At 36.4% G+C, this 15,718-nt stretch overlaps 1 protein-coding gene across 1 annotated transcript in view; it reads left to right on the forward strand.

Annotated features, from left to right (window-relative positions):
• The first annotated feature begins 630 nt into the window (after positions 1–630).
• Positions 631–15,718, forward strand: part of ADAM7 (ADAM metallopeptidase domain 7) — a 65,984-nt gene continuing 50,896 nt past the window's right edge. Inside the window, exons 1-3 of the mRNA XM_049630083.1 lie at positions 631–682; positions 1,679–1,782; positions 6,251–6,327. Of these exons, the coding sequence (XP_049486040.1) occupies positions 631–682; positions 1,679–1,782; positions 6,251–6,327 (233 nt within the window). The remainder of the gene's footprint in view (positions 683–1,678; positions 1,783–6,250; positions 6,328–15,718) is intronic.

Consider the following 15,718-nt stretch of genomic DNA (forward strand, 5'->3'; position numbering starts at 1 on the left):
TCAAATTATCTCCCCTCATTTTCTCTTCTTGCCTCAGGACTCTGGGTTCTTTTATAAGGGTAGGAGTGGAGGCTGGGGGTGGAATATGAATTAATATCTTGTGTTTGGGGCACCATTAGAAAGGCCATTATGCCCCTGCCCCATGTGGCATAGGCTTTTCTTTAATAGCTAGGGGAAAAAGGTTTCAGTATTTCTAACTGGTTTTAACAAATCTTCCTTTACAATTCCTACACGTGGCATTCTTCCTATGCACCTTCATCAACCCAAGTTTATATAAACGCTCTTTAATGTTTTTTTTTTCTAAGACCCACATGATTTTTTTTCACTTTAGGATTTTTAGTACCTCTGGAATTGTATTTATATCAGGCACGAAGCAGGGATCTCTGCCCAGTCCACCCCCATGACAGCACCTCAGTAGTCCTTTTAATTAGTACATGATGTCAAGCCTCCGGGTTTTAGCCTCAGGCACCTCACAAATGATGCAACACAAGCAAGGAACACTTCCTTGTGCTGCATCAAAACTGCCTGTCCATCTGTTGGGCGCTTTGACCCCGCTGAGGAAGCAAGGGCAGGGAGCTGTGCTCATCTTTTCTCAAGCACCTGTGCCCCCTTCCACCAGAATCCTTCAGAATGTTCCCAGGGACTTTGCTTTTCATGATCATACTCATTTCTCAGATTAAAGGTATGTCTTAATCTTTTTATTAGGGTTCTCTTACTAGGCTATGAGGTAATGTCTCTTTTTAGTCACAAAATTTAAACTGTAAATGATAAAAACAGGAATTCCCATGGATGATTTCGCTGAGAACATAGCATAGGACTTGGGCCAGTTATGACAAATACTGAGATTCTATGAGACACCTTCTCGGTCTTATATATTCTGATTTACACCGAGAAGGAGGAAGGAATGGACATTTCTGAATATCTGCAACATTGCACATGTCGAGCTGGCCATTGGCCACTTTGTACATTAGCACACGTAAAATTCTAAGTTACTGTCTCCACTTTATAGATAAAGGAATTGAGAATAATATATACAGATCAGAGAGAATGGATATAGTATTTATGGTCACACTGCTAATAAACTGGTGAAACTTATTTGATTCAGATAATAGCAGATTCTAGAATCCTATGGTCTTTCCTCCCTATCGCTCTTCAGGGAGGTTACCAGGGCTCACCTCACAGATGGCCACCGGTTGTGTAGAATATTATGTCCAGCACTGATTCAAGAGTACCTCAAACCTTTTTTAGCAAGAGAAAGACTTGTATGTATCTAAGAGGGTCAAGATTTCAAATGCAAATGTTCCCGGGAGACAAAAATCGGTAATTTACACTAAAATCGGCAATTTACCATCTACAATCCATCCCAGGGCAGGCTGGGACTGGGGGCAGAATCCAGAGACAGGCGTGAGGAGACAGGCAACCGCAGAACAAGGTGGAGAGATGGAAAAAGCTAAAGGACCTCATAGTGTTTTGGTCTACTTTCCAATTTTGCTTATATTTTCCCAATTTGGAAATGACAGTCTCAATTTCCTCACCTGTGAATGGGGATCTACTTCCTCGTGATGCTGTACATGACTGCTAACTGGGGGCAAGTGAACTCTGTGAGAATATTCGTTCTCCAGTCACTGTGGGTGAATGTTAATGCCAGATGTATTTTCCCCCTTATGTTTCCTTTTAGAAAAGGTAATCCTTGGAGTGGAGGGCCAAGAACTGGTGTATCCGAAAAGGCTTCCTCTGATGCAGAAGAGAGATGTTTGGCACATCCATGATTATGACGTACAGGTACACGTTTGGATTGAATAAATAGGATTTATTGCATTCACAGGATATGTAGAAAGCCAGCTTGTGCTCCAATCCGAACTGAACAAGAGAGGAGTCTCGATGTTTCTGCGGACTCCCCCCGCCCCACCACCCAGGGTACAGCGTGTGCTTGGTGGGGGTGAGGGTTGTGGAGGCAGCAAGCTTTTGATGGATTAGGACATAAGACGGAGTAAAATTTGGATTTTAGGGGGTGCCATTTAAAACCTTCCACTAACAGAGGATTTCCACTAACAGCTTTCCGGACTGATTTAAGGCAACTTCGTTTGTTCTGAGCTGGTGCCCGTGGAATGTAATCTCTGAGCATTTTGCTTTCTCAGAGTTGTAATATGCAGGTTTGTTTGCTTTATAGCAGCTTTCTGCAGCAAAGTTGGACAACTTTCACGGGAACACATTTGGCCCGTTGCTTAGAATAGTGTTTATTCAGGTGTTAAAACATAAGCATTTAAGATTTTATTTAAAAAAAAAAAAACCTAAATGTTTATGCAGACAATATGTAATACATCTAATAGGAAACAAACTTCAAAATTTTTCAACTCCCGCTACTATGAAAGGCATCCAATGACTGTCCTTAGATATTTATTACCAGGCAGTTGCATTGTGAGCCTTAGGTTTCTTACTTGGTCCATGGAGAATACTGACTGTCACTTTGCTCCAACATTTTTTGAGTGGGTAAACTTTTCCCAGGGCAGCTGCTTTTCTTCCCTCCAAGACTAAAAGAGCCAGCCCTCCATGCTCTCATTTGTTAGGTTTCTCAGTCATAAGCATGACACATTTCAGCATTCCAAAAGATCCCACCTAAATGTCTTTCCCATGGCTTGAGATCGTGAAAATGCAACTCTCTACCTGCGGCCATCGGGAAATAATGTCTAGCCATTTTTTCTCTAGTTATCTCCTTACAAATAGTGTATTCTCTTGATCTCCAATTCCTTTATCACCTTCTTAAACGTTTTATTAATATAACATTGCAGGTCAACAATAAAAAAAAAAAAGCAAAACTTTTATTGGTTGAAGTTTGGTACTCACCCAAGAGGGCAAAGCCAATCTTGTGCCACCATTGTGCAAATCAGGACTTACGTTAAAAATCCCATTATGGGGGCACCTGAGTGGCTCAGTCAGTTAGGGGTCCAACTTTTGATTGCTGTTCAAGTCATTATCTCACTGTTCATAAGATCGAGCCCTAGATCTGTGTTGTCAGCACAGAGTCTGCTTGGGATTCTTTCTCTTTCTCTCCCTCTCTCTCTGCCTCTCCCCCTCGTGTGTTCTCTCTCTCTCTCTCTCTCTCTCAAAATAAAAGCTTTAAAAGTCCCATTATGAGTATGCAAGATGAGCCTGGCCTGGGGCAGGAATTATACAAGATGAGTTTGAAGCATCTTATGCTACCAGAAAGTGAGGAAATTCTCAAACAACCCAAACTTGCATCGATGGGAGTATGTCAAAAGAACATAGGAGCCAAAGGAAGGAGCTCCCAGTAGCGAAAGAAGGGACAATTTGAGGAACAAAATTAATAACATAGTTTTGGACCATAAAGAAAGATAAATTAATGCCCATGAACCCATATCCCCTCCATAAATTGAGGGGGGATAGACGAATCTATTCATTCATAAGAGTGAAAAAATTGACATAGGCACTACCCTTTCCAGGAGATGGACATAACTCCCCACCCTTTAAGCATGGACTGTGCATAGTGACTTCTCCATAGAGAAGAACATGGAAGGGAGAAACACTGTTACCTTGAAGTGGAGAAGGGCTGACAAATGTCACCTCAGTGAGCCGATCAAGGTTAACATCATCAGTAATAACTCATGTTGATAGTAGGTACTTTTAGTATGATGCGATGAAAATGGCACCTTTTTCCCTCAAATCTCCACAATCCCAATCCAGTAATAAGAAAAATTTCAGAAAAACCTAAATTGAGGGACAACCTATAAAATATTTGATTGTTACTCTTCAAAACCGTCAACGTTTTCAGAAAAATAAAGAATGTCCGAGAAACTGTCATAGAGGATCCTAAAGAAGCATGACTGAATGTAATGTGCTGTCCTGGATGGGATCCTAAGACAGGACTTTAAACAAAATTAAGGAAATCTGTATAAATGTATACATTAATTGATAATGGTAGTCTTGGTTCATAAGTTGTGATAGGTACATAATAGCCATGTAAGATATTAGCAATATGGAAATCTGAGTTGTGGGGTCCATGGGGATTCTCTGTATTATCTTTCCAACTTTTCTCTAAGTCTCAAATGATTCTAAAATGAAAACAAATTTGGGGCGCCTGGGTGTCTCAGTCGGCTAAGCGTCCGACCTCGGCTCAGGTCATGATCTCGCGGTCTGTGAGTTCGAGCCCCGCGTCGGGTTCTGTGCTGCCGGCTCAGAGCCCGGCGCCTGCTTTGGATTCTGTGTTTCCTCCTCCCTCTGCCCCTCCCATGTTCATGCTCTGTCTCTCTCTGTCTCCCAATAATAAATAAACGTTAAGAGGAAAAAAATAAAAAAAATTTAAATTAAATAAGATTAATAAAATTCTAAATTAAACATAAAATCACAAAATTCTGTTCATGTAGAAACAATAGTAATGACAAGAATAACGATAATGTCACATTTAACAATATTAACAATAGTGTCTGAATATTAGCTAATACACAATGTATACGGTTCCTCGTGTTTGTAAATGCAAATCTACCCTTTTTATTTGAATAAACACCCAGGTTCTTGCTGGCCCACTGTGAACTATGTGTTTATGATAAAGTCCTAGTTTTACGTTAAACTTGCAGTCAAAAATGCCCTAATGCACACCTCACATTCAACAAACGCAAAACTCCCCTCCTTTCCTCAAAGCTGCCCCTTTTCAGAAGACCCTCATTTCAATAGCATAGTTTAAACAAACTAGAAGCCTGAGGGAATTCTTCACTCCTCACTTGTGCCTCCCCCATCAAAGAATCACTGAGCTGATTCCAGCATGTAAATAAATATCCTTTGAAATTATCCACCCTCCCCCCCTTATCATTGCTGCCACTCCCCTGCCCAAGTGACCTATAATCTGGCAACAGTCTTTAAATGCTTTTCCTGCCTACGGTTGTGATTTTTGCTGATCCATTACCCATAATAAGTAAACCACCTAAAATACCATACCTACTTCTGCCTTTTTTTCTTCTCTTGGCTCTTAGGATAAGGTCCAAATCTTCTTAAGTGACTAACTAGTTGGTACCTGATTTGGCGCCTTCCTATCTTGGCATTTTTCGTATTTATTCAATTTACATTTGCTTTTCCCGCCATGTTGAACTCTTCTGGATTTCTCAAACATGTCAAGCTCTTTCTTACGTCAGAGCTTTTGCATGTGCTGTTCTCTGCCCCTGACTCCTCCTTCTACATCCCTCACACAGTCACTTCATTTCTCCTATTATGATGCTTAATAATACTCAGTTACATTTGATTGATTTTCTTCTTTGCCAAGCTATAGCTTCCATAAGGGCAGTGACCTCTATCTTGTGCACCATTGTATTTTCCGTATGATCAGTATGCCTGAAATGACACCCATTGAATACATGGGTGAACAATAAACTAAAGAAATGTGCTAGACATATGATCAGTAACTGTAAATCCTGAAATTATAAATAGTTCTTATGAATTATAAAGAAAGAAAATACCACAAAAGAATATAGTTAAAGGATATAAATTAGGAAATCATATACGAGTATACAAATAACAACATAAACTAAATGAACAGAAGAAAAATATCACTCCCAATGGTCATCGAAGAAAACAATTTGTCACAATAAGTTATCAATTCATTACTGTTAACATCTAAGGCAAAAAACCAAGAACCACTGTAAATTTCTGGTGAAATTCTAATTTTGTGCTTCCTTTCTTCAGGTTATTTTGCAGTATTTCTCTAAAAGCTTTGCATTTTTTCCACCTTGCCGATAAAGAAATTATGTCTAACTACAGTGAATACCTCAAATCAAATTTCTGATATAGATATAGATTAAATAAGTTCACATTGTGCTTTTCAGCCATAAAATACATGCTATGAAAAACACTTATTGGGATAGGAAAATGGTCATGGTCATAATTTATTTTTATGTGAGACAGTAGACTATAAAACACTATACCCAAAATTGTTAAAAATACATAAACAAAAGCTCTATGAGCAGAGACTATAAATATTTTCCTTTCATTTCATTTTATTTTATAACTAGAAAAAATGCCCATCAAAAAACTTAACGAAAACATAACTTACAAGCAAAATCTTCCGTATATTGGTTCTCGTTCACTCAGCCTAATCCGTATTGATCATTTTGTCTGGCCCTTACTGCTGGGTTGCCAGATAGATTGATAAAGTCTAATTTATCCCAGGATCCACCCCACTCCCCACCCCAACACACACCAAATGAGCACACGTTTAAGCCATGCGATGGATATTGTTTTGCAGGAAACTTATGAAGAAGAATTGTTGTATGAACTAAGGCTAACTAGAAAAACCTTAATACTTCACCTTTTAAAATCAAGGTAAGTTCTATTATAATTCACCAACTTATAGATGTATTAGTCTGTAGTATGTCAGCTTTTGTAAAAACTGCCAGCGAAGTGAATTTGTCAAGTCACTGTTACCTGTATATATTCTGAATTCCTAGTCTTCTAATATATGCCCCTTGCATTTCGACATCTTAACAACAATTACAGACACTGCCCTTCAGTTCCCGAGTTACTCTTTATTTGGAAACTTGGAGTCCTTTGTGAATCAGTGGAACAAAGGAAATTTGAAAAACATGGCTTTTTAGAGTGGACTGCTAAGTTCTTTAAAATAGATATCAAACCAAGTTCTGTGGGAGAATAAACCAGAACTGGGAAGAATTTACTTCATCAGGTTATCTTGTGTTAGCTAAATAATTCTAATGGCCTTCATTTCTTCCTTAGCTTTCCTTACAACTTCTGTGTTGTTACTATTAAATTTCCATCGTTTTTCTTTGGGCCATTCCTATACACAATAGCTCTGCCTCCCAGACCCAAACATTAAAATCATGAAGAATTATTAAATGCTAAGTGGAAGGATAACTCTACTGAAGGATTGGAGGGCACCTGGGTGGCTCAGGTGATTGAGCATCAGACTCTTAATTTTGGCTCAGGTCATGATCCCAGGATTGTGGGATCAAGTCTCATGTCTGGCTCTCTGCTGAGTGTGGAGCCTGCTACAGATTCATTCTCATATGTGGATCTTGAGAAACTTAACAGAAGACTATGGGGGAGAGGAAGGGGGAAAAAAAGTTACAGAGAGGGAGGAAGGCAAACCATAAGAGACTCTCAAGGACTGAGAACAAACTAAGGGTTGATGGGGGTGGGGGAGACGGGCGAGTGGGTGATCGGCATGGAGGAGGGCACTTGTTGGGATGAGCACTGGGTGTTTTATGGAAACCAATGTGACAATAAGTTATATTCAAGTTTTTTAAAAATAAAAACAACAACAACAAAGAGATTCTGTTTTTCTCTCCCTCTGCCACTCTCCCAATTGCATGTGCACACGCTCTCTCTCTCTCTCTCTCTCTCTCTCTCAGAAAAAAAAAAGAATGGAGACTCTAGCCTATTAGCTAAAAAGAACAGCAACAAAAAATATAAAACAAAGAAACAAACAAAAAACCTTTCTTCCACTCTAGAGTTGCCCACTGGACAGATGCACAGAAATAGAATTAATCTAAGAACATAATTCTATTGATAATTTATTCAGACTCTGCATACATTCTCAGGATGGAAGAAGGCTAGCATTTATTGAGCAATTTCTATATGCCTTCTCTCAGAGTGCTCTCTTAATTCCCACAATATCCATACAAGCAAATATATGATTTTACTTTTATTTTACTGAGGAAAAATCATAGGTTCACTGAAGCAAAAACCTGTCAGGGTCACAGTGCAGATGATGGTGCTGATTCTCTAACTCAGATATACCTGTTTTCGAAATTACTCCATGCTGCCTATGCCTCAAGTAGCCAAATCTCATTATACATTAGCTATTGTGTAATTCTGTTAATCAGCCTGGAGTGGCATATTATAGACTTGTGGACGTATATAGTAGTTTAATCTAATATTGATGCCTCTGATGGACAACATTACTTTAGTCCCCTCCAAGAAGTAAGTGAATTTAGTGCATACCATGGAGCCTTTCAAATCTGTGAATACTACTTATTCAGATGTTTTCATATCTTATGGTAACAAACAGAAACTTGATCTTATTAATTTAGACTTTTGTCTTGGGTTTTGTTTTTTGTAGCCACTTTTTCCCATATTTCCCCTGTGAGTTTCATCTGACTTGGTTTTAACCATACCGAATACTTATTTTATAAGCTGAGATTGAGAAATAGAGGTAAATCTTCATAGACCAACCATGTCAGATCAGATTTTTATTCATCCAGTGGAAACACTGATTGGGTCAACTTAGTTTTCACTATAGTAAATCCAATAATAGCTGAAAAGTTACATGTGTATGTATATATGAGGCAAAAGAAACATTAATTTAGAATATGTTATATAATCAAGCACTTTACCAAAAGTTATACCTATGTGTTTTGAAAATAACCACAAATATGATTGTATTTTATTTACCTGTTGTATGTCTTTCATTTTTAACCAACAGTTTGTTATAAAAAAAATTCACACAGAGAGAAAAGTTGAAGTTATTTTATTTTATTTTATTTTTAGTTGAAATAATTTTAGAGTGAACATTTATATACCCATGAATACACATATACCCATAATCCCAAGAAGATATACATATGCACATATACCCATTAACATTTTAATATGCTTGTTTTATATCCTATTTTCCTGTCTATCCATTCCCCTATCCATCCATCCATCCATCCATCCATCCATCATCTTATTTTTATACATTTTAGACATTAACATAACTTCCCACTACATACTTCAACAAGCAGCAGATCATTAGAATTTAAGATTTGTTTACAGTTTTCTTCTTCTCATTTAAAATTTTTATACAAAGAAATGCACATATCTTAAGTGTATATTCATTGAATTTTGGCAAATGCGCATACCTGTGTTACCCAAATTTTTACAAAAATGAACCATAGAAGAAGTGTCACTCAGAAAATTTACTTCTATTTTTTCCTAACCGATTCTCCTCAAAACCTGCTCATAGAGGTTCATCGACTGCAAATTATTTTTGTCCATTCTGGAAGTTCTTATAAATAGGTTTACACTGCATGTACTCTTTTGCATACGGCTTCTTTAATTCAGCATTGCATTAACGAGACTCGTTCATGTAGTTCCAAGTATCAGAAGTTTGAGTCTTTTACTTTCTGAGTACTATTCCATTGTATAAATATACTACAGTTTATTTATTTAGTCTCCCATGGTTGGACAGCCTAAGCTGTTCCCAGAATTTGGCCATCACAAGTAAAGCTTAAATGGGCATTCTTATATAGCCTTTATATGATACATGCTTTCATTTCTCCTTGGTCAAAGCCAAGGAGTGAAATTTCTGGGTCATAGAGTGTTATTTAAAAAAAAAAAAAATTGGGGCTGCCTGGGTGGCTCAGTCAGTTAAGCATCCGACTTCAGTTCAGGTTATGATCTTGACGTTTGTGAGTTCAAGCCCCACATCAGTCTCTCTGCTGTCGGCACAGAGTCTGGAGCCTGCCTCGGATTCTGTGTCTCCCTCTCTTTCCGCCCCTCCCCTGCTTGCACTGTCTCTCTCTGTCTCTCTTCTCTCTCTCTCTCTCTCTTTCTCAAAAATAAACATAAAATTTTTTTAAAAAGAATAAAAATAAATAAATAAATGAATAAATAAATAAATAAATAAAAGGCTTCCAATCAGTTTCCAAAGTGTTTGTACAATTTTGTATATTACAACATATGAGAATTCTAGTTGCTCCCTGTCGTCTTCATCATTATAATTTTTTTTTAATTTATTTGTCTTGAGAGAGAGAGAGAGGAAGGCGAGGGACAGAGAAAGAGTGGCAGAGAATCCCAAGCAGGCCCTGCACTGAGAGCACAGAGCCAGATGCAGGGCTCAATCTCACGAAATGTGAGATCATGACCTGAGCAGAAATCAAAAGTTGGAGGCTTATCTGACTGAGCCACCCAGGGGCTCCCCTTTATAATTTTAGTTACACTAGTGAGTTTGTGGTAATATTTCATTTTCAATAAACTTGCAGCCCCTGTTGAAAACCTTTTTTATTATCTTTTTATATCTTGAAGATCAGCTCTTTGTCAAATATATCTGTTAATGGCGTTTTCCATTCTGTGATTTTTTTATTCATTTTCTTAATTGTGTCTCCTAAAAAGTAAAAATTTATCGTTTGAAAACAATTTTAATTTATCACATGTTTCATTTATGGTACTTGCTTTATGTGAACCGTCTTCTAACGTCTTCATTGTTTTGGTTTTTAGATTTGATCTGCTATCCTGAATGTGTGCGTGTGTGGGCAATTTGTGGGAAGGTCAAGGTTCTTATCTTTCCATATGCTTAGCTAGTTATTCCAGCCCACTTTGTTACATTGCCTTTCTTTGCATTCGATTGCTTTCATACCTTAAACAAGATCCAATGATTATTTCTGGGATCTCTCTAGTCTATCCTGTTCATTTACCTTTCAATCCTGAATCCGTGACCACATTGTCTTGTTTACTGCAGCTTTATAGTAAATCAAAAGCCAGTTTGGGTAACCTCTCCAACTTTGTTCTACTCTTTCAGAAATTAAAAATTCTAGATCCTTTCCATTTTTCTAAAATTTAGAATCTATTTGGTAATTTTATTTTATTTATTTTTAATTTTTTTAATCTTTCTTTATTTTTGAGACCAAGAGAGACAGAGCATGAGCAGGGGAGGGGCAGAGAGAGAGGGAGACACAGAATCCAAAGCAAACCATAAGTACATGACCGGAGCCGAAGTCGGACGCTTAACCGACTGAGCCACCCAGGCGCCCCATTTGTTAATTTTATTTTTTAAAAGCCCTGGAATTTTGTTTGGAGTTTTATTGAATGTGCATATCAATTTGGAGAGAATTTATATCAATAACATTAAAACTCTTCATGTCGTATCTCTATATTTACTTAGGTCTTTAATTGCTATCAACAGTGTTTTGTAGTTTATAGTGTAGAGCTCTCACATGTCTTTTGTTAAATTTATTTCTACATGTGTAATGTTTGTGGCGTTCTTGTAAGCAGAACTGCTTCTCATTATTTTATTTTTCTATTAGGGTTTCATCTATGAATCTATTGATTGTTTTGTAGGTTGCTTAAGGATTTTCAACAGCAAATATTGACAGTTTACTACTTTCTTCCTAGTCATTATTCCTTCTATTTCTATATCTTATTCCAATGATTAAAAACTCCAGTACAATTTGAGTAGAAGTAATGAGAGTTGGCAACCATTTGTTATTTTTCATTTTAAGGGGAAAGCATTCAATATTAAAGGATTAATATGATATTGCTAGGAGAATTGTCATTGGTTTACCTTACTAGATTAAGATAGTTGCCTGAGAAATTTGCTGCAAGTGTTTTGTCTTCAACTATTGAAATGTCCATATGGCAATTTCACTAATTGATTTGTGAATACTAAACCATCTCTTTGCACTCTTGGGAAAAAACTCTTTGCTGTATTCAGTTTACTACTATTTTGTTAAGGGTTTTAAAACCATGTTAATGATTAATATTATTCTGTATTTTTCATTTTTTGTAATGTCATAGCCAGATATTTATATTAGGATTATGGTGATCTCATAACATGAATTAGAAAGTATTCTCTTGGGGCGCCTGGGTGGCGCAGTCGGTTAAGCGTCCGACTTCAGCCAGGTCACGATCTCGCGGTCCGTGAGTTCGAGCCCCGCGTCAGGCTTTGGGCTGATGGCTCGGAGCCTGGAGCCTGTTTCCGATTCTGTGTCTCCCTCTCTCTCTGCCCCTCCCCCGTTCATGCTCTGTCTCTCTCTGTCCCCAAAATAAATAAAAAACGTTGAAAAAAAAAAAAAAAAGAAAGTATTCTCTTTTCCTATATTTATAAAGGACATTTTTGGAATGTTTGTTAGAATTCCTAAATGAAACTTTCTGTGCCTTGAGGATTTTTTTGTGTATGTGTGGGAATGAGATTTTATGATTACAAATTCAATCTTATTAATAAAGGCTTATTCAGATTTCCCTTCATATTGAGTCAGTTTTAGATTGTAATTTACAAGGAAAATGTATATTTCATCTAAGTTGTCAAATTTTTGGCATAAGGTGTTTCATAATATTCTTACTATTCTTTTTTTCCCTCATTCTATTCTTTCGTTCTACTCATTCTATTCTATTCTTTTAATGTCTGTAATATCTTTAGAGATAATCTCTTTATAATATCTAATATTGGTTATTTGAGTTCTCTTTTTTCCTTGACTAATATAAAGGAGTTTATCAATTTGATGTTTTCAAATAACTAAAATTTTATTTTACTAATGTTACTGTTTATTTCACTGATTTAATTATCTTTATTATTTTATTTGTCCCACTTATTTAATGGTTACTTTTCTCTTTTTATAGAAACATTTCATGTGTTCTGTCATAAGTATTTAAAGTATTTAAAGCTATGACATTTCTTCTAAACATAAATTTAGATGCATCTCAAAAATCTTGATATGTTGTATTTTTATTATCATTTATTCCAAAATATTTTCTAATTTCTTTTGAGATTTCTTCTTTGGCTCATGTATTACTTAAGAGTGGCTATTTAACTCCAGCATTTGGAGTTAAAAAAATTTTTTTAATGTTTATTTATTTTTGAGAGAAAGAGAGACAGAGCATGAGCTGGGAAGGGGCAGAGAGAGAAGGAGACACAGAATCTGAAGCAGGCTCCAGGCTCTGAGCTGTCAGCACAGAGCCTGATATGGGGCTCGAACTCACAGACCATGAGATCATGACCTGAGCCAAAGTCAGACACTTAACTACTGAGCCATCCAGACACCCCCCAATATTTGGTGTTTTTTAAAAAATATATCGTTGTGTCAAATTTTTCTATTTTAATTCTATTTTTGATGAAGAATATAGTTTGTATAACATCATATTTTTTTTAAAATGTATTACAATTTTTTATAGCCAAGCATGTTTCTAACTCATTAAACATACATGTGCACTTGAAAAGAATACGTATTTTACAGTGTTGGGTGAAATATTCTATGAACAGCAATTAGAAAAAGTGGTGGATTATTTAGAATTATTTTTATTTAATTTATGTGTCTATTTTCTCTGTCCATTGCTGAGAGAGGAGTGTCAAAATATTTAACTATGGTTTTTGAAATTGTTTTTCTTCTTTCCATTTTTTTCTCTTTTCCATTCCTTTAATATTTGTTTCATGTATTATGAAGCTTAACTATTAGGTTCAGACATATTTATAATTTTTTTATGGTGAATTTTTTATGTTTTGGCTTTCTCCCACTCTAACCTCTTTTTTTTTTTCCTTCCCCTCCCCCATGGGTTTCTGTTAAGTTTCTCAGGATCCACATTAAGAGTGAAACTATATGGTATCTGTCTTTCTCTGTATGGCTTATTTCATTTAGCATCACACTCTCCAGTTCCATCCACGTTGCTACAAAGGGCCATATTTCGTTCTTTCTCATTGCCATGTAGTACTCCATTGTGTATATAAACCGCAATTTCTTTATCCATTCATCAGTGGATGAACATTTCGGTTCTTTCCATAATTTGGCTATTGTTGAGAGTGCTGCTATAAACATTGGGGTACAAGTGCCCCTATGCATCAGTACTCCTGTATCCCTTGGGTCAATTCCTAGCAGTGGTATTGCTGGGTCATAGGGTAGGTCTATTTTTAATTTTCTGAGGAACCTCCACCCTGTTTTCCAGAGTGGCTGCACCGGTTTGCATTCCCACCAACAGTGCAAGAGGGTTCCCGTTTCTCCACATCCTTGTGCTTTTAGCCATTTTGATAGGCGTGATGTGATATCTCATTATGTTTTGATTTGTATTTCCCTGATGATGAGTGATATTGAGCATCTTTTCATGTGCCTGTTGGACATCTGGATGTCTTCTTTGGAGAAATGTCTATTCGTGTCTTCTGCCCATTTTTTAAATTGGATTATTCATTTTGTTGATGTTGAGTTATTTAAGTTCTTTATACATTTTGGATACTAATCCTATATTAGCTATGTCATTTGCAAATATCTTCTTCCATTCAGTAAGTTGTCTTTTAGGTTTGTTGATTGTTTCCTTTGTTGTACAGAAGCTTTTAATTTTGATGTAGTCCCAATAGTTTATTTTTTGCTTTTGTTTCTCTTGCCCCTGGAGACTTACCTAGAAAAATGTTGCTATGGCCAATTTCAGAGAAGTTACTGCCTTTGTTCTCTTCTAAGATTTCTATGGTTTCAGGACTCACATTTATATCTTTAATCCCTTTTGAGCTTATTTTTTGGGGATGGTGTAAGAAAGTGGTCCAGTTTCATTCTTTTGTTTGTAGCTGTCCAGTTTTGCAGCACCATTAAAACTGTTTTTAACATTTTATTCATTTTTGAGAGACAGAGAGTGACAGAGTACAAATACCAGTGGGGCAGAGACGGGGAGACACAGAATCCAAAGCAGGCTCCAAACTCTGAGCTGTCAGCACAGAGCCCGAAGGGGGGCTTGAACTCACAAACTGTGAGATCATAACCTGAGCCGAAGTTAGATGCTTAACTCTCTGGGTCACCCAGGCAACCCTATAGCACCATTTATTGAAGAGACTTTTCCCCATTGCACATTGTTGCCTCCTTTGTTGATTAATTCACCATATAATTGTGGGTTTATTTCTGGGCTTTAGTCTGTTCCATTGATCTATGTGTATTTTTTTATGCCAGTATCATACTGTTTTGATTACTACAGCTTTATAGTATAACTTAAAGTCTGGATTTATGACACCTCCAGCTATGTTGGCAAATTGATTCTTTTATCATTATGACATTATACAATATCTGTCTTGTCAGGAAGTGTATTTTACCTGATATCAACATAATATCCTAGCCTTCATATATTTACTCTTTGTGTAATGTATTATTTTTCATCCATTTCCTTCAACATATCTGTCTTTCTATTTAAAATGTGTCTCTTGTAATTTGGCAAGTAGTTGGGTGCTGTTTTTTAGCAAATTCTGACAATCTGATTTCTAATTATAATGTTTGATCCATTAACATTTAATGTTTTGAATGATATGTTGTATTTAATATTTGATTTCTGTCTGAGTTTTTTATTGTTGTTGTTTGTTTCTCTGGTCTTCTTTTTTGGATCTTTGGATTATTTGATTTTTTTATTACCTTCCTTACTGGCTTTTTATTTATCTATTGGGTTTTTAGAAATATCTCTCTGCTTTAGGTTTAAGCTTTTATTTCAGATATTACAATATTTATTTAAAATTAATATTGTATCATTTAATATAAAATGTAAAAACTTCACAATCATATAAGTCTATTTAGACCACGATTTTTTATGTTAGTTTGGATATGTATACATCTGTAAACATTATGAATTCCATGATGCATGGCTATAATTTTGGCTTAAAGTGGTCATGTGTACCTGAAAGAAATTCAATGAAAAAATAATTTTATTTCCTGGATTATTTATCATTTCCTATCTTTTTATTCTTAGAAATTCAATTTTCCATCTTCTGCCAATCCCTTGAGCCTGAATGACTTCTTTTACTGATTTTTGTAGTACAGGGTCTGCTGGCAGAATTTTACCTTTGAATTATCAGACAAAATTTCAAAGCATCCATCATAAAAATACTTCAGTGAACAGGGACACCTGGGCGGCTCAGTCAGTTAAGCATCCAACTCTTGATTTTAGCTCGGGTCATGATCTCACAGTTTGTAAGACTGAGCTCCATGTCTGGCACTGCTCTGACACTGTGGAGGTTGCTTGGGATTCTCTCTCTCTCCCTCTC

The sequence above is a fragment of the Panthera uncia genome, chromosome B1 (genome assembly GCF_023721935.1).
Source record: "Panthera uncia isolate 11264 chromosome B1, Puncia_PCG_1.0, whole genome shotgun sequence".
Taxonomy (NCBI): Eukaryota; Metazoa; Chordata; class Mammalia; order Carnivora; family Felidae; genus Panthera; species Panthera uncia.